At 34.8% G+C, this 19,233-nt stretch overlaps 2 protein-coding genes across 3 annotated transcripts; both read left to right on the forward strand.

The window, feature by feature from the left end:
• Nucleotides 1-8,422: 8,422 nt before the first annotated feature.
• LOAG_05828 (hypothetical protein) lies at nucleotides 8,423-8,972 on the forward strand (the record flags this gene model as incomplete). The annotated part of the gene is made up of 3 exons (XM_003141365.1): nucleotides 8,423-8,644; nucleotides 8,760-8,888; nucleotides 8,937-8,972. The coding sequence occupies 3 exons, from the start codon at nucleotides 8,423-8,425 to the stop codon at nucleotides 8,970-8,972; spliced, it is 387 nt and encodes a 128-aa protein (XP_003141413.1).
• Nucleotides 8,973-10,305: 1,333 nt separating this feature from the next.
• On the forward strand, nucleotides 10,306-14,182 carry LOAG_05830. Of its 2 annotated transcripts, none has more exons than XM_020446981.1 (8): nucleotides 10,306-10,385; nucleotides 11,718-11,761; nucleotides 11,877-12,094; nucleotides 12,265-12,572; nucleotides 12,852-13,001; nucleotides 13,257-13,326; nucleotides 13,604-13,746; nucleotides 13,975-14,182. In XM_020446981.1, exons 1-8 carry the CDS (start codon nucleotides 10,320-10,322, stop codon nucleotides 14,086-14,088), a joined length of 1,113 nt encoding a protein of 370 aa, XP_020302740.1. In that variant the 5' UTR covers nucleotides 10,306-10,319; the 3' UTR covers nucleotides 14,089-14,182. The 2 variants fall into 2 exon arrangements, with proteins under 2 accessions (XP_020302740.1, XP_020304926.1); XM_020446982.1 differs by lacking the exon at nucleotides 13,975-14,182 and adding an exon at nucleotides 13,868-13,953.
• The last annotated feature ends 5,051 nt before the right edge of the window (nucleotides 14,183-19,233 follow it).

Consider the following 19,233-nt stretch of genomic DNA (forward strand, 5'->3'; position numbering starts at 1 on the left):
TAACATATAATTTCCTTATTTTTTAGTATTGAATTAAATTTTGAAAAGACACAATATTTGAATAATTTAAAAGCGCATTATCAGCAATGCGAATGAGAATGAATAGCTAATGGCAATGAGTTCATGTTGGAATATGGATACTGTATCTTATTAATTCCCCTTTCCTTTTTAATTCATAATTAGCTTTTTTCTCTCTTTTCCATCCTGATAATTTCTTGATAGAATCATGCCGAATGACTCGTAATTATAAATAATAAAATTAGTGGTAATGTAATGACAAGAAATATCGTTCATCAGAATAAAATTGTTCTCTTGCGCTTAACGAGTTTTTGTATTGGAAAGCCAAAACCGCCGGTATTACTTTATCGTTTGATTTCGGTGCTGTATTCCGCCGAACTTCTATTTATCCCACTGTTTCTGTAAATGCTCGTGCAATGCCAATATATTGGTGATACATGCCGAGAACGAGGTAAATTATAGACAGGTGATGGGAATTTAGGAGAGATGAACTGATTTCAGTTACATCAACGATAAGGTAAGATTTTTACAGACATGAATGAATACTAATGCAACTGAATTCAAGGAATCATTTGAAACAAAGCAATTTTAACACATTCAGTAAACTTAATTAAATATTTGCTTCCTTTGTTAATCCGAGCAAATGAAAGGGAAAGTGGACATTTGAAACAGAAACATTTTGTAATGGATTGAAATTGTTGGCTCAAGATAAACTTGAGCAAATCATTGATCTTGATCGTCACTCATCAAAATACAACGCATTTTTACTGTACTTTGTTTAGATTTCATTTCAAAATATGTTGAGAAAATTTTTCGTAAATTATGTGGATGTGATCTTCCATCGATTTGATAGAAGGTATCCTCGAATTGAATGATTTTTCAATATGATCTCGGTAATGAGAACGGCATGATTTCTTCATCATACGTTTTTCCTGAAATACCGAGAATGGGCTTATCTTGAATGGTGTGAAATTTCGAAATTTTGTTGATAAATTTTTTCGAATTATTTGTGTTTTACGTACAAATACTTTTCGATTGAAACCTATTGCAAAATTAGCAGCTTGTGAGAGGTGACAAGAGATAAATAAGCTACCAGACATTTTCATACTAGTTTAAATTTCTTTGTATTAATTTATCATTTGTTCAGTTTATATTTTGATGAGTTCATTGACCAGTTGCAGGTCTTTATTTTTCCTAACATTTAAAACGTATTGTTTTTTTTTTAGAAAAACATTTAAAACATATTGAATAAGCTACTGAAAGACCACTCCTTGGTTCTTTGCCGCATAATTGGTCGCTTTCACATTGTCACTTATCAGTACTTCCAATTCCAGTGTTAGAGAGATTTTTTCTTACTGATAAGATTACATTCTTTTTTCAGTACATAAGATTTAATAGTCCGGTAGTCCGATAGTTCAAATATCTTTGGTACCATCGTTTTAAAATTAGACACTGTAGTAGGAAGGCCTGTGAAAGTTAAGTTTTGAATGTAAGTCGAAATTCACCAAAATACACTCTGACCATATTCAATTCTCCCATGTCCAGCCAACGTATCGATGCGCTTCAAAAAGAAATTTACAGAGAAGGATAGAAAGGGAAGTAGTCGATGGATATTAATTTGATCTTCCTTACAGTAATAAGAAATGCTGTGCGATCCCCTTCCCTCCTGTCTTACACGCTCTCCCTCTTCCCCAGCACCTTTACATTGCGTCCCTTTCATTATCCCTCCTCACGCGGGGTCATTCGAACGAATTTTGAGTATGCGCGATGCATTCAACAAATGCTAAAAGGAAAGAGAGTGAAGTGTAATGACATATTAATCTCAGTTAAGTGCTCTTATCGAAGAGGACAGACAGACAAACAGACAGACCATTACAGTACAGACGTGAAGTTGCGCATCCTGGAGGGTTGCCCCATTGATTGATTGGTTTACCTGACCACACTTCGAAATCAATTCATCTCTTTTGCTTTCACTTCTGTGGAGCGTTTGTTGAAGTTATGAAAATGACTTAAAAACGATCACAGTCATCTGAAAGGAATTCGGTCGTCCTCTTTTTGCGCCTTTCGAGTCACAAAGATGATTTTATGAGCACTTGCAAATTGTATGGCATTGCATCTTTTCATGCTTACAGTGCTCTTTGATGCTATACAGGTATGCACTGAAGATATTCAATGGATTACAGAAATGAATTAAAGTGAAGGAAACTGAACGTCTCCAAATGTTCGAAAGCGTCTTCCTTCTTTTCTATGAATTTATCTGACAGATGACCTATCGCTGCTATTCGATCCAACGACGACGATCACTTTCACAGAATTCAGAAGGAACATTCGACCAATTAACTGTGAGCATAACATCAACATGAATTAAATTGATGTTTACTTTGTGAAAAAGTGCAAGTGGAATTGAATAAACACTCATCTGATTGTCTGAAAGCGGAAGAAAAAAGATAGAAAAGAGAAAGAGAACGATGGAATGTTAAGGGAAGGATTGTTGATCTCTAAACATTTCAGTGTCAACTATCCACTATTCATTCTACTTTCTAGAAAGTTCCCAATCTTCAAAAAATGATTACTGAATGATAAAGAATGATAGAGGGAAGAGAAATAGTCTACCAGAAATAATAACAATGCTTAATATTGGCATTTTTAATACTATCTGTTGCAAATCCTTGCTACAGAACCAGTTTTTATCAAGTGAGGAAGGTAGGTAATAAAATCGAACACTGTATGTCACTTCAGCACGGCTCTAAAATTTAAAAATATTCGTCATCTTGTCGTTATTCCCTTAAATAATATGTATATATTCTTGCCTGAAGACTGGAAGGATTTAAAAAAGACTTAAAAAAACAACTTCCTCCGATGTTGAGCAATTTCTCATCGAGCAGATTTCTTGTTAGCGTAACTTTCAATTAAAACTTTGGTACCATTAGTTTTTGATCGGCAGTTATAGTTACAGTACAAATTATTATGTCATCTTGACCTTCTCAACATATTTCAAAGTTTGCTGTCAAATTATTTTCTTTTAACTCATTACCGTGAAGCTCGTCATAGCATTTCCATTGCATTATTTCCGATTGCGGTTTGTTTGGAGGCTTGTCTCTGATTTCTTTAAAAAGTCTCTCAATAACAAAAATTTTACTGCGACCTAAATCTTCACTCAGAAGTTGTCGTTCATCGGAATGCCATCACGACGTGAAGTTCAGTTTAACAATTTGTTGTTCACAACCCAGTTTGATTTTCTTAAATGTTCTTATTGTTTTAATTAATGGTTCGTATTATTTTAAATGTTACCTTTAATGTGCCTATTGTGATAGAAGTAATGAAAGAACTTGTAGATGTTTACTTTAACAAGAGGAAGAAGAGTGTCAAGTCATTAGGGAGAGCCATTTAATTAGTTACACTTTTATTATTCTCTGCAATGACAACTTAGACCGTTGTTCTTATGTTTCTTTCAATTTAAATAGGAGAAAAAGTTTTCGAAAAATAAGAAAGTTAATTTACTGGATCCGATGGATTCAAATTTGCTAATACAGTGATAATTAAGTTTCATGGAGTTATCAGTGATACAGAAATGACACTTTTATGTGTGACCTTAAACCGATATCATGAAACTTCGATGGGAAATTTTTCTTTAGTCGAATAACAAACGCTTGGAACTATGCATTCAATTAGTAGTTCTTTCCATTTTAAAATAGATTAGGAAGAAATATAAATTAATTCAAATCCTCTGTGTTCCAGTGAATAACTTTCAGAAGATAGAAGATACTTCATACTATTTGTACTTGCAGCAATGCGCAGCGCAAACGTTGTCGTCGTTGCTGAAGTGCAATGTACGACATCGATTAATTCTGATCTTCGAAATCTCAAATAGAATTTGTTCTGTATCAACTCATATCTATCATTAAAATTAGCTCTTATTAGAATTATTAATTACAATGCAACGAGAAGTGATGCTCTTTGCATATCACTGACGCAATAGTTACAAAAGAAAGTTTTTCATTCAACTTTATTTATCCTGGCAGAGGTCACGAGCATAAAAAGCGCGAAAAGTTTATTGAACCTTATTCTACCACTCATATGTTAATCAAACCGAAGAAATGAAAGGCTGGAAAACAGATGAACTCATTCATTTATTTTTTTGAAATTTTTTTGCAATCTTTCCATTACCACTCAGTTTGTCGTTCTCGTCTCTATTAGTTTTACATTTGCAAGGTATCGAGTTTTAATGTTTCATATGGGATATTATTATTTCCTGTTGTTGAAAGATGTGAATGCTTTTATTTTCCATGATGTCGCAAAGATGAGCCATTTATGGTTTTAAGGAGGTTTTCCTGTGTCGCATCAGCAGTTCAATCTGTTGCTTTCACTAATTCCTGTTCTAATTTAGATGAAAAAATAATGTTTAATTTCATTTTCCAGCCTTTTTATCACTTCATAGCTCTTGTTTCTCTTCATGATCATAGCATTAAGCAGCATTCTTCGGCACCCACTGATACACTTTCATACGAATCCCTCATTCTCGAATGACATTTATTATTTAGTCCTAAAATATCAAGAGTGAATAAGTTGACTTGATTAATGATTAAATCAAAGTTAAGAGAAATTTGTTAAAATGACAAGGACGGAATGAATGATGGATTGAGGATAGTTTGGGAAAGTTATAACCATCAATCATAGCACCCTGTCCTGTTCATCTCTGTTCTACTGTTTTTCCTTCACTTATTTGTACATTCTCGAGCATATTTCAATAAAATTTTTGCTCATTTTCTGATAGGCCAATAATTCGATTATAATTCATGTCACATCAGTTATAAGTGTTTATCATTGGTTTCACAATCTTATCACTAATTAGAAAGCGAAACTGTTCCACTCTCGGCAAATCGAAATAATAAAGTACTTTACCAAAGTCTTACACTCTTGTTAAATTTTCTTGACTTATACTCCAGATATCAGATCAATTCATGCATCAATGAAAGTAAACTTCTTTGTAAAACGGACTTCAGGAAGATAGCACTAATTCTGTCTGATTGATAAATAAACTTTCCCTTTATAGAAAGCAATTTAACGCTAACTAACAAGGTGATAATGTCGGTTATAACGAAATGAACAATTCATATTAATAGATTATATTTTCTTATTGGTTTAATTAGTGAAACGGATGGACATTTATAACACTCTACAACAAAGGCTCGAATTACAAATTTTCATCCCTTTCAGGATTCTAGTTTGTTAAAAAGTGGGCTAACTTATTCTATTCTATTATAGTCTTAGGATTTTCCGAAAAGTTAAGCTTTAAATGAATAATGAATCGAGTTCTATGTTTTCACAACAATCCGGTAGTGAACATAAAGTACCTCAAAGTAAACATTGTAGGGATTGAAGGCCTGAAATTTTGATGTCATATCTTTAAATTAGCAATTCCAAACCTATTCTTAACCAGGAAACATTTTGGCTTTTTTATTTGTAGCATTAACCACCAAATTCTATTAATTTGAAAAGAAACTTTGATCAAAAGTTTTCATGTATTAGTTTATGAAATATTGATAAGAACAGCAGCCCCCGCTTCTCTTCTACATACCGCATCATCGTCCTTACGGATCATCGGTTGGGAACCACTATGTTAGACAGACTGTGGAATTGCTGTGCATTCCCAATTCGCTTGGAAATCCAACAGCTCTTTAAATAATGCCCAAGACTGGGAATACACGACCGCTAGTCTCGGGTACATTCCAAGAAAATAGTGTAGAAAGAGAGTAGAAATCGTTATTCAGTGATAAAAATGAATGTAAAATAGAAGGACCAATGAGAGAAGCAGTTCACAGACAGCTAATGAAAGATAAAGAATTTTAAGAGGGCCAGCAAAGTGTCAAATAAAAGGGACACATGCTGCTGCAGGTAAGTATTTGTTAGTGACAGGATACGATCAAGTGAGGCAGGCAGAATGAATGTTAGAGAGTAAAAGTTTCGGGAAACGAAGACTGATAAATAGTATGGAAATAGCGTTGATCTTCGAGGTGCATATGAACATTTGTGATAGGGAGCGACCGTCAGCGTATATATGGCTGTGGAGAGGAGTGGAGGGTGATTGCGCCGTCGGTATGAAAATTGAGGGGTGGCCTTATTTGGCACAAATTTTTAAAAGGTGGCGAATTCTGCAGGAGTCTCGGTAATGTGAAGAGGGGAAGAGATAGCTGGCTGGTAGGCGTCTATTAGCTCATCATTGGTCGATCGCTTATGAAGATTGATTGATTAATTGCAGGGAAGCGGAAATGTTCTAGAAAAAGACTAGATGGGACAAGGACAACGTTCTAATGATTGAGCGTTTCTGGAATAAAATATGGCGGGATGAGAAGAGGCGGGGAGAGCCAGTGTCCACTCATTTAGACCCGCTCATTTGGCAGTACAAAGCACAGTAATCTTGATGTAATCGCCGATCATCACCGATAATAGTAAAGAAGGATAAGCCCTAATTACCATTTCGGATGGTTGTTGGGTAGGCAGTAGTCACCATTACATTTCTATCTCATCATTTGAACTAGAGGGAAGGGGGTTCATCTATTTCTCCTTCCTTATCCTTCTCTCCTTTCATTTAGCGCAACAGGTGTTCTGTGCATTGTGTCACCAACTACTGTGCTGTGACAGCTGCTATACTTTGTTTTTCTTTAATTAGCTGTAAATATTCATCTATACTTCTTTATTTAAAGGCATGTCTGGAAGAATGTCTCTAAATTACCGATCATTTCCAACTGTGATTTCGTCATTGCCAATTGCTCCTTTTGGTGTTCACAGTTTTCCTAATTGGAACTGAAAAAGTGCTAACTGTTGTTAATGAGAATCCATAGAAGAAATCTTTGCTTGAAAGCTGAAAAAACGAAGGCCTTTCAAGATTTCTCTTAAGTGGTCGATATATCTAAAAAATCAATGACATTTGCCGTGTCATACTCATAATAGAACTTGAAGTGAACAGTACTCTGCTCTACTATACATGAGCTACTCCTTTCATATTGATCAAAATCTCTGCGAAATTTAATATGTAATTCTATATCCCTCAACACTATACCTAATGTTACCTTTTTCATCCTTACATTAAGCTTATCCTTAGTTAATGGCACTTATTTTTGGTTACAGAGATGTAAACTTTTTTCTAACATAGAGCGTAATGAGATTTTGTCCCCAGCCGCTATGATTTCCTTGTTCCAATCTGCAGAAGAATCTTTTCAAATACTATCTTCTATTTACAACTTTCTTGACCTTTAGAGAACTGCACTTCTTATGAATGGCTTATATCATCTCAATTTTGAGGTGAACGGTGTAATGGAGTAACTAAATGCTAAAAAAAACAGTAAGTCAAACAAGTCTGTCGAGTAGTCTAGCAATCTTATCACTCACTATCTTTCGATTGGTACACAAAAACAGAGCCACTTACTTTTCCACCTCAACTAAAGTTATAGTTCATCATTAAGCTTCACATGAAAGTTCGACACATACACTTCAAAAAAGTACATATTTCAATAGCGAGAGGAGTTTTTAATAAAGTTATTAATCAGGAATTGTCATACTTCCGACGTCTTTAGATTCGCAGATCTAGTTTTTCTGGACAACACTAAGTGGTCATCTGCCACGAGTTAGGGAAGATGAAGGTCTGAGCTTAACCTCCAAAAAACTTGGGACCATTTGTACAGACGAAAAATCTCTTGATCATAAAGCTTTACATTTTCTGATTTGCAGCAAGAATTTTTGTCACCGAGTTAGTCTTTCAAATGAAGCTTTGTATACCAACTCAATATATCAGGTTTAGTGAATTTTGTTCGATAGCATACGTTGTATTTGATTGGATAATATTTTGGAGATCTATCGAACTCTCAAGACAAACCTGCCAACATCATAAATTTCTTTTCCAGAATTTTTCTTACGTTTTTTTCAAAATAAATTGACTGCAGGTAATATTGGCAGACTTGTCTTGAAAGTTTGACCATAAATATCGTCGAATTAAATACAACGTATGCTATCAAATATAGAAATCACTAAATGGACAACCCATTGTAATTCTGGATTACAGATGATTACTGCGCTGAATGCATTCATTATCCGTTTTAGTGGGTAAAAAGCACTTTGCACTGTTTTCTAAACGTCCTAATTGAATGAGGTAGAGGCTCGTCAATAAGTATTTAGAATGAATAATGCCTCCCAAACACTTTCTTCATCTAACAGCCGTTTTGTTCCAAAAAAAATGCAGCAGCTGGAGGATGACACTATGGAGATAAATATTTCCTTCTTTGAAGCTTGAGGAGCGGAAACTCCCATAAATAAGATGCAAATTAAGTCCATTTAATAAAGTAAAATAAATGAGCAGAATGTATGCAAACTGATATGAAATTCGACTGATGACAATAGTGGACGACAAATGCACTTATGCTTTGCTAAACCCCAAAAAAAAATTGGGATTAATTCGCGTCACAATTTTCACAGCGATCCAACTGCGCAATTAGTGGAAAACAACATTGTCTCGCTGGAGGACAGTTTGGTTTGGCCAATTTTCCGTTGGAGTTGTATCTTGGCTCTTGAACTGCCCTGTTTTTCAGGTGGATGGCCCTGTTTTTCAGGTGGATGGGGTGGGTCTTCTTCGGTATGTGGAGGAAGTTTTGACTGTCAAAGTGGTTTGGGAGATGTCATTTCATGATTCTACTCGCTTTTATCATGTCTCTTCGGGATGTCATATTCCCATAGTTTCATCTTGTTAGATTATTGATAAGTATCATCAGGATGAAAGAGTGCCTCAAGTTAGTGCGAGTGCAAAGTCGAACTTCACTAATTCAACTAATCTCCGATTTTTATGGATTGCATTCTTCGGCGATGAAAGCCTAAGTAGGGTTAGTCACTGGTTGCATTCTAAAAACCTCATTCATGTCCCAATTAAGGTTTCGCTGGCCGAGGGATTTATTCTGGAGCAGTAATCTGGAACTTTTTCAGATACAGTTCTCACTTAAAAACAAGCTACTTTTCGTCCCAGTTTTCTCCCCCCTCCACCTCTTCCCCACCTCTCCCTTTGCGTTCTTGACCGCTTGATCATGTGAGAAGTCATTATGTTTGCTAAACTTTATGGCCATTTTCTGATCAAAGGTTCGTAAAACAATTGCGATTATCAGTATATAAACGAAAATGGGAGATATTATGCGGTGAGTTGTTGAACATAATGAACAATATCTGGGGCAGTGCAGACCAGATTATGATTAAGTTTGATGAGATCACCTCCAGTTATATCACTTTTCCGATTTGAAGTTTAGGTAGAGAAAAACCATAATCCACTTCATCCTTACTCCGGAAAAATACCTTGGCTATCGGCCTATAAAGTTGGTTTTATTTCGAATGTTGAGAATGAAATACTATATGAACAATTCGTAAGAATCTGTAAGTTCTGTAATAGTTCATAAGAACTTTTCCCTCACATCTCTACTGTTGATGGGTGTATTCTTTCAGTTTCGTTGAACCAGTAATATGATAAATGAGTTATAATAAAGTGATAATCACCAATGATAGCAGTTAGTCGGCAAGTAGTATTTACATTATGAATTGATAGAAAAATACGTCGCAATTACGGAAATAGAAACTCGTGAAAGAGCCGATGTAGTTATCTTCATTTCTTCTGAGATGGTTCTTTATGAGTGTGTGCTGTACTTTTTCTCCTTCCCGTTTTATAATCAATGGCTTAATGGAACCATTGATTATCAAACGGAACAGAGAAACACTTTCCTACACAGTTTTCTCTTTCCGATTTAAATACACTATTTGCACTACATCGTTACAATACTTCTCTTTTTCAAATTTTGATTGAACTCACCTTCTTTTTGCATTATTTATGATTTAAATAGGAGTGAAGAAGATAGTTGTTATTGGCATTTAGCGTTTCATTGTTCTTTTGCACTGTTGCATTATGGTTCAAAACTCTTTTTCCATTTTCAGGCTATTATGGGAATCCTAAAAAACTGTATTGCTTTGTTATCGTTATCGAATTGACTATTACTTAATCAAAAATGTTGGAATTTAAAGTGCCAAGCTTGACTTAATACTATAATCATGTTCTACTGCATTGAACGTTTTTTTTAATTCTTACAGTGAGAGATAAAGGATTTGATTGAGAAGTCGACGGCAGGAGTCCGTTTTGCGCGAGCGATTAGTTTTACTTGGCATTTTCGTTGTGGACCGTGCTCTAGTCTTCTTATTCATAATCGTCTTGTACTGGCCGTTTTATTGCAGTGGATTCAGTAACTTGCTTGAAGTATGCAGTTATTTCAGCATGAATTATGGATCCATTAGATGGACAAGACGTCTATGCAGCAGAAAAAATTTTGAAATCGCGAACGAGGAAAGTAAGTGAATACTTTAAACATTAGTAATACACATTAATCTTTCTTGGACCATCTCAGCCTAGTCCTACAAATCATCTTGACAGTGGGAAATGATCCAAACACGCGTACCAATACTCTCACTTTAGAATTCAGGCTTTTAATGAAAGCGGAATAGTTTCTTTAATTCTTCGTATCTGTACTCATTTCCTCATTTTGTCCCTTACTATTTCTGCTTTCGTCTTCCTTTCTCTTTCCATGCATTACACATTTCTCAATTCTTCATCTGCGTCGGAGATATAAGTTGCCGAAACTTGTTAAAATAAATGTTTTAACTATCATCTGTAATCATCATTTTTATTCGAATTCAACTGAAAAAAATTTTCCTGAATACGAAATTTCAAGACTACCACTGGACGATGATGACAATATTTTTGGAATGTTAAAAGAGTCAAATTGCACATTTTGGAAAAAATTGTATTTGTATTTAACCTACATAAATTCATATTTAATCTATTAGTATTATCAAAATATTTTATGAAAACAGGCATCTAACAAAAGTATTTTCGTTAATGAGCCGAATAATAAGCGATACTGTACACAAGATGGTCATGCATTGGTCGAAAATATTTTAGTAAATCGTTGGATGAATTATTTCGAGCATGCAGCTCATAAAATTTCTGCGATATTCTTACTAAAAAAATATATATAAATCACCTTCCTGATTATTCGCTAATAACTCCTAATATGATTTTACGGAACATTCAAAAAGCATTTTTCTATTCATTATGTCATAATTAACAGTTTCAAGCCAATCATCGTTTTTGAAAACTTGTAATTTTCATCGTGTTAAAAAAGAAAAAATGCTTGTCAGACTTGTAAATACAGTATCTCATACAATAATATAATATTAACTCACATAATAATATAAACTGAAACGAATTACTTTCGAAAAACTGAAACATGCGAAATTCTCCGCGATTTCTTCCATAAAAATTATGAACATTTATTGAATTGTCGCGGAATATCTGTTAAATTTTATGTGCTAGCTTTTGCATTTTATGTCTTTTTTTGTAATTACATTGGATCTCAGTAAGCTTTTTGAAACCATTATAGGTGGCGGTTTCATTTACATAGTTTCAAGTATGCTTATTTGATTTCGATACGGTAATGAATAGGTTTATTTTGAGAATTTTATTGATTTATGCATCCGCCCAGTTAGTTTATTGAGTTCCCGTGATATTTAACTACTAATATTATGATCGCAGATTAAATAGTTTAAAATCATAAAAAAAACTGCAGTGAAACTTTTTCTAATTTTTTAACGTTTTCTTCTACTTATTTTTGCTTTTTAAGGGGAAAACAGAATATCTGATCAAGTGGAAAGGATGGTCAAATCAGTAAGTTGCCTTTAGTCCTTAATATCTTATTGCTTAGATATCGTTTATTGCTCGGACATATTCAATTTTGTCCAAAATAATTCACTTTATTACGCTGTGATTAATCAGTTCTTAGACATAACACGTGGGAACCATCAAGTAATATCTTGAATGAAAACTTGTTCACGGAATCAGGTTTTCCCATACCAAACGGTTTCAAAGGTGGAACTCGGAAGGGAATTAGAAGGTCAAATCGTGGAAGGAAACGGAAAGTAAAAGAAATTTCGGATTCCGACGATTCAGATGGCGACAATCAAAGTTATGATGAGGGTGCCAGTGAAAGAAGTTCAGAAGGTATATTCTGCAGCACTATTCACTGGTTTTTTCCCATTTTATTGTTCCTCTTTTCCAAGAACTTGAGTATGCCGCTTTATGTGAATATTACTACTTCAACAATTTTTGTAAATAATGCATATTTCTTGCCTCTTTAAGTCTGATTACCAAAGCACTAATCGTTTTTTAAGGCTCAGAAATTTCACCAAGGTCGAGCATTCATTCAAGGCCCGGAACACCAGTAACTCTGGCAGAAGAAGCTATTACAGGAAACAACAAATCCTTGAAAACGCCTCGGAAACGAGGCCCGAAAAGTAAAAAGATGTTAAACGATATACCAATGGCTATCCCAGTTTCAAAAACCAACGAAGTGAAGGATAATGATGACAGCAAGTTAGAACTCAAGGAAGAGAAGTCGGATGAAGAACAAGGAGCTGAAAAATCATGGGAAATGGGAACTGAGAAAGAGTTGGATAAGGAGGAGAAAGCAGAATTTAGGGTTTGTTTAAAACTGTGGAAAGATTTTGCTAGAGATTTGTATATTCGATGCAAACAATAATTGAAGGACGATCATAAATGTTTACTCTGTTCGCCATGTGTTCCACTCATAATTAGTGATTTTATTTTTTTCTTTTGCATTGACTGTTGCAAGGTTTCGTCCACTTTTTTCTTGATTCTTGCACTTTGCAAATGTAAAACTTCTTATCTCTCTCCTCTTTTTTCCACTCATAGCTCCCTTTTGCTTCTTTATTGAATTTGAAATTCGTTTTCACTGCAGTGTATTCCGTCGGAAACGAAATTGAATTTATCAGAAACTGGCAAAGTTGGGAAGGATGACTCTGCATTATCAGAAGCTGAAGTATTCAGGATCATCAAAGATAATGAAAGCGGACCAGTTGAACAGAAAAACACGAGACGAGAAGTTGAGGTAACCCACTTACTTACTTTGCTCATGTAATTTTTGACGAGGGGATAGTACATTTATAGGACGATAAGCAAAATAAGTTATAATTCATATTTTGTCTTCCCGTTATCTATAAACGACAGTAGTGTTAACAGTTTGGGTAAACCGCTGAAAATCTCCATTCTGCTCTAATTTGATATGCTTGTGTCCCATCACATTCCAAGACTTTAAATCTTTGAAGTTTATTAGAGCAGGGCAAAAATTGTTGCTATTTTGCAGGTAAAACTGAAGAAACCTGAAGTTTTTGAGGGTCGATCTGGATCGGTGCAAGTCGTTTCTAATGGTCAAGGTGAATTCAGCTTTAAAGATTTGTTTTACTTCATCCACGTTCAGATTGGTAGCGCGAAATGAAGGCTTACTCAATGTTTATATATTTGTTTGTATTGTATGTGAACTCGGATTTTTGAGAAAAATGGATTTCTATTACATGGATCATTCATTACTACTTCAATTCAAAACCTTCTGGTGAAGGATTGCTTAATTTTTGATCGGATGAATGGAAGACAAATTGACTTGTAAAGTTAACGTCAATTATGAAGCGGATATAAGAGAAGTTCGTTTTTTAGAGCAGGTAATCAATAGACTGGCATTTGTTGTTGAAGGAACATCTGGTTTGTCTCAAAGTTCGGAGCAGTTACAGCTACACGACTATGGGGACAATGATGAAAGCCGGATTCGTGTAATAGCCGACCAGTTAAAGAGTGAAACTGTTAGTTTTCAGAATCTGGTTAATGCATCTTTTGATATGTTAGTGGGGGCTGGGATCTGTGGTAAAACAAGAAAGACATATTGTTAAACATTATTTTACTATTGTGTTTAAGGAATTTCAGTTATAACTCTCCTGTACACTCTTCGAAAATATGATATCGATCGCTTCCCTATACTGTATTTTCAGTTATAATGGAATAAATCATGCTGAAGTTTTGCTGCATTACAGAAAATTTGGACAGATGCTAACAATACGCGCTTCGAAAGTTTTCAGTACAATGGTTCTCATACAATCACTGAAGTAACGGTCAATCAGCATACAGTCCCAATTATTGAGTTATAGCCATATGTAAAGCCATTTAACTTGCTGATATTTTTTATTTGTCTTTGGGGTATTTAACGTCCTTAAATACATATTCCACTTCTTAAAATCTTCCAAATAATAATAGTATAGTAATTTTTAGTAGCTTCTTATACATTTTCGAAAATATTGTACTTCAAAATAATAACAGCATAGTAATTCTCGGTAGTTTTTCACATTTTCAAAAATATTGTGTATTTATCTAAAAAATATTTATCTTCCACGATTTCAAATTTGACCAAGTTTTTTATTAATATTTACTCAATAGGCGTTGTGCACACTGGTTGAAGTCTGATTGGAAATTTACTTTCCATTAGCTGCAATCTTTCGATTATCAAAGTTCCTTGCAGTTTTGTAGCCTTAGTCATTTTCTTTTGACAGTTCCTCCAATACTTCTGTATTATTTATGTTCATGTTTGATTTTCCATGCCAAGTAGTTCTGCCGATAAAACACAAAACCTCTAAATAGATCTGAAAGTCGTAGGATTAATTTTGGGAAACTTAACCAGTTTTACATCTCCGTAGATTTGGATAGAGCTTTCGATATTCAAAATGCGCAAATTATCGATATTCTAGTAATGCGCAAGCAAATAGCTCTTTTAAATTACTGTATGTACAGATATATCCTTCAAAAAGGGCATTTCTTTGCAACGTCAGAAGATACTGTAGTTCTGGTAGATACATGGAACTTTTGAATATCAGTACATACTGGCAATTTGTGTATTAATATTCCAGTGCGCTAAACCGACTACGCGCATTGTTTGGCGAACTGCCTGGAAATAAACCAGTTTTTGATGAAGAATTCTGCGCAGACCTTTATTATTCGTAATGTGAGGATGAGCTGTTTGGACGTTTTGTAAGAGTGTTTTCGTTGTAAAGGACTGAACCCATTTGGGTAGGATGATGGAATAACTGACAGCCACATAGTGATGATGTAAAGGTGCTCCATGATAGAAGAGGAATGTTGTACTATTTCGAAAAGGGAAAGGAAAGAGGAAAGTGGCTATTGCATTGATTCAATCTGATTGGGGCTTAAGCGGAATTCTCTGAAGAAGATATGTTGCATCAGCGGAACAGCAGCAGCAGCAGCAGCAGCATCTAAGGAGCACAAGTGCTAACATTGCACAATGGGGTAAAGCGCTAAGAGTCCTTGTCAGCTTTGTAATAACTGGTTGACAGTATGGATAGGATAATATTACACTCATCTTTTAATTGACTTTTTTCAAATTTTATTCACTCAACTTTTGAATATATCGGTGGAATTTAATTGAACATCACATAAGACCAATGTGACTAGATGAAGAAAATTCCAGCTTACTGTTTAAGAGAGTACAGTGATTTCTAAAATTTTAAATGAAATAAAATCGTGAGAAAAGGTTGCTAAATTTCATTTGATAGTGCGGTGAAAACAAATTATCATTAATTAAACAAGGTGGTGCTTGGATTTGATCGGAGGAGTTCTTTACACCATATCAAACGGGAAAATTTCCCTATAAATCGATATTTCAGCAATGACGACAGAAACCATTTGCACATCTAAAGATAATTAATGTGCTACGGTAATAGAGAAGAGCGACTGGAAGCGTGTACCGTAATTTATTGGGTGAAATAATGGAGATGAGGTAATCCATTCGATAATATTGCTACCATACCCCTGCTGCTGATTACTACTTGTAAACTGGAGTGTTATGATATGCATTCTGCAGCGGGAAAAAGAAAAGCAAGTCACTAATCAGCAACCCTTGGAGCATTCATCCGTCTATCTTTTACATCGCTCAAGTGACAGATAGGATGACGAATATGTACACCCAACCTGTTCTTTTCTTCCTTCTCTGACACTATGGTATGTATAGATAGCGACAGGTCACCACTCTATGATTCTTAACAAGCGGTCGTATAAGAAAGAATATTATTTAGTGCGACGAACTTTACGTCATTTGTGAGTGAAATTGGAGTTTCGAAAATAAACAGAAATAAAAAAATAAATGGAAAGGGCAAGGAAAGAGTTTGTGTTTGAGATATCCTGAGCTTCAGTGTTTGTCCTCTCGTTGTTGGGAATGTAAGGAATAAATCAATAAAGTAGTTTGTCTGATGTTGTCTGATGACGTCATTCTAGCGATGCAGAAAGTATAGAGGATTGAATGTAATACTTTCCATTTCTATGATTACCATTTCCTTACTTCTCTGAGTACAATGATAGTGATATGATAGTCACAAAGTTTCAAAGTTTGCATAAAATTTCAAGTGAATTCAAACTATCCAAATTGCAGGTTTTCTCATACTGTTTTACTATAAAAAGATGGAGAAAATACACTAAGAAATTGAAGTATTTTCATAATTTATGTATTATTAACGATCATGCGGGATAAGCATTAATGGGAGTGCATTGTGTATGTCTGCTGAAAGTTTCACAAGAAATCCTGCATCTGATAGTCATCGGTAAGAAGAGCCAGTCAGCAGAGGTGTGGCACTGGTCTTCACTAACGGGAGATAAGTGCCATTGTCGCATTGTATGCCATCTATTCGATAGCAGTGTAGTCCGGGATGGCACTGCGACAGATAGTAGCATACTGTAAACTTAATAAGTATAATGAGAATAATGACAGAAGGGGAGAACCGTTTCAATCAACTCCGTTGAAGAATTTGAAATATAGAAAGGTAGGTAAGCGCACCTTTCAAAGCAAGAGTAATCAAGTGGTAAAGGGGTATATGGAAGCGGAAGATGAATGACGGAGTTGATCGTAATTGATGTTCATCAGAATCCATCCATCAATGATACACTTCCAAACAGACAAACAAGAAGCGAACAGAAACAAGCTATGCGTATGAATTTCTACGGATGTTGCAGAAATATATTTGTAGAACTGCATGGGACATTTCGAGCAAAGTTACTAAGATAAATGACAGGGCCGAAGGTAATTAGTTATCTTAGACAAATCTTGATAGTATCAAATGCTTGTGTTCATGTAATAGCTGGCTAGTTTTTGACGTGAGTTACTTTTAGAGCCTTTTATAAATTTAAACATAGGTAAGTTTTGATTAGTCCAACAAATCGTCATTTCCCTTCAAATGTCATCGTAATCTTTTGCATATTCGCTTTCTACAATCTACACTCCATTTCATTCTTACTGACAATCATCTAAGTTTAAGATGAATTAATTTTCAAACGAATAAGAAATAATACCAATAAACTTCAGGTATCATAACAGGAAGTTTTACGATGAGCAAAATTGTTTGTTATGACATTTTGATCAGACTGAGGCAACTGTGATGATGTTCAGAGCATTATACCGTTAATTATGATTACCATTGCTATCACTGTTTATATTGTAAGTATCTTTGCTATCATAATATGACGGTAATTTATATATTCAGATGAATATAAAAGGAAGCTGTATGGTAATGTTGGTAATGGAAGTGATGGTTAGACTAAGATGTTTAGAGACCGGAATTCATCTTCCGATACGATGAGAAACTGCAACGAGATAACGCAAATGTTATCATGCCATAACTATATAAGCTTTTATCATCTATCAGTTGCCCATATCAGAGATCTTCTATGCTGACATTTGTTCTTGCTTCCCAATATGTGAATAACTGTAGCCCTTCATCTTCTATCCAATAGCTTTATTGGGAAATCATTAATGTCATTTTGATGCCTGAAGCAATTGCTGCAATAAGCAGTTGGACAACAACAATATGGCAAAGCTGATCAAGAAAAGAGACAAAATCCCATAATTATCATTGATGGTGCAGGACATTTATTTCGTGGCTCATTGATTATTATAATGATTAATATTGAAATATATTTGCAATCTTCAAGTTCAAGTGATAATCTGATCGTCAGTTTTTATCTTACTACTAGCTTTGTTGGCTAAAAAAAACTTTTGAAAAATAGAAAATATAGCACTTAATGGATTACCGAAATTAAATCTCGTTAAAATGAAATTTATGTAATATCGAGCGAACAGGATGATGCAATCGTGCAAGTAAAATTAAGGCAAAACACTACAAGGATGTAAGCTTGAGAAGGATGTAAGTTAACAACAGGGGATACTACAAAGAGATTTTAGCACGTCTGCAGTAAAGACCAAGGATCAGCTAATGTCCATGAACAAAATAGTTTGTTAAATGGAAAAGAGTTGTTAAATCAGTCTGATGAAATGGTAAGAAAGAAAAGAGAAAGCGCACGTTTCTTATATGTTTAATTTCACAATGCTTGTGAGTATACAATATTTTTTGTTGTCCCATTGTCTGTGCAGATATAGAGATTGTCTAGTTTGTCGATTCTAGAACACGCAACATATAATTCTCCATGTGAGAAGCAGTCCGTGTCTAAATTTGAATCGCGTAATTCTAAAGATTGGCCCTGAGCTTTGTTGATAGTCATTGCAAACGTTTATCGAATTGGGAATTGCAATCTCTTAAATTAAAATGGCATATCCTTTGGAATCATAGGAATACTAGGAATGGGGATATCACACCACCATTAAAAAGCCTCTGAAGATTGTTGCTTCTACGATGTTGTCACCAATTTTTTGACTACAAGCCGCATGCCGTTGCAAATTGATTGATATTTCTTTGGCTGATTGATATTTCACAACACGATAATTGGCACACCGATTTTCAATTGCAGTGGGGTGACATTCCTGATAGATTGAGTAAATTCAAAAGATCTGTTGAATAATTAACCGCTTCATCTGCTTCCACAACAATGTCGACAGAGTTGTATGTGACCGCCCCGCTTTGAATATTAAACTGAATAACATTGTTAAGTTCGTAGACGTCTCTGTTTTCGGCTGCAAGAACAAATCGTCCACTTAACCAATTCTTATAATTGGTTTCAATATTGGGATATACTTTCTCAACCAATTCTTCTTTTGAGGTTACTAAATTGCGGAAATTATGAGGCAATGGAATTCTTTCTGAGGTCAGATCAGCCGGGACCTTTCCTAATTTCTAATTTCTTCTCAGTAATTAATGTGAGAATATCTCAGCTGATCGATAGTTTTGCAGCTGGACACGCTACTTTTAATTAATTTTAACGTCTTTACGTTTCGCCACAAAGTAGAGTATTTCAAACATTTATTTCGCCCGCTGTAATCAATCGAGGAATTACAGGTAATG

The sequence above is a fragment of the Loa loa genome (genome assembly GCF_000183805.2).
Source record: "Loa loa unplaced genomic scaffold supercont3.414, whole genome shotgun sequence".
Lineage (NCBI taxonomy): Eukaryota > Metazoa > Nematoda > Chromadorea > Rhabditida > Onchocercidae > Loa > Loa loa.

Excerpts from the sequence above, each read along its gene's own strand:
- LOAG_05830 (XM_020446981.1), top strand. The coding sequence starts at position 10,320 with ATGGATCCATTAGATGGACAAGACGTCTATGCAGCAGAAAAAATTTTG. Across the intron at positions 11,762-11,876 it reads TGGAAAGGATGGTCAAATCA|ACATAACACGTGGGAACCAT; the intron begins GTAAGTTGCCTT and ends ATCAGTTCTTAG. Across the intron at positions 13,327-13,603 it reads AGTCGTTTCTAATGGTCAAG|AGCAGGTAATCAATAGACTG; the intron begins GTGAATTCAGCT and ends TTCGTTTTTTAG.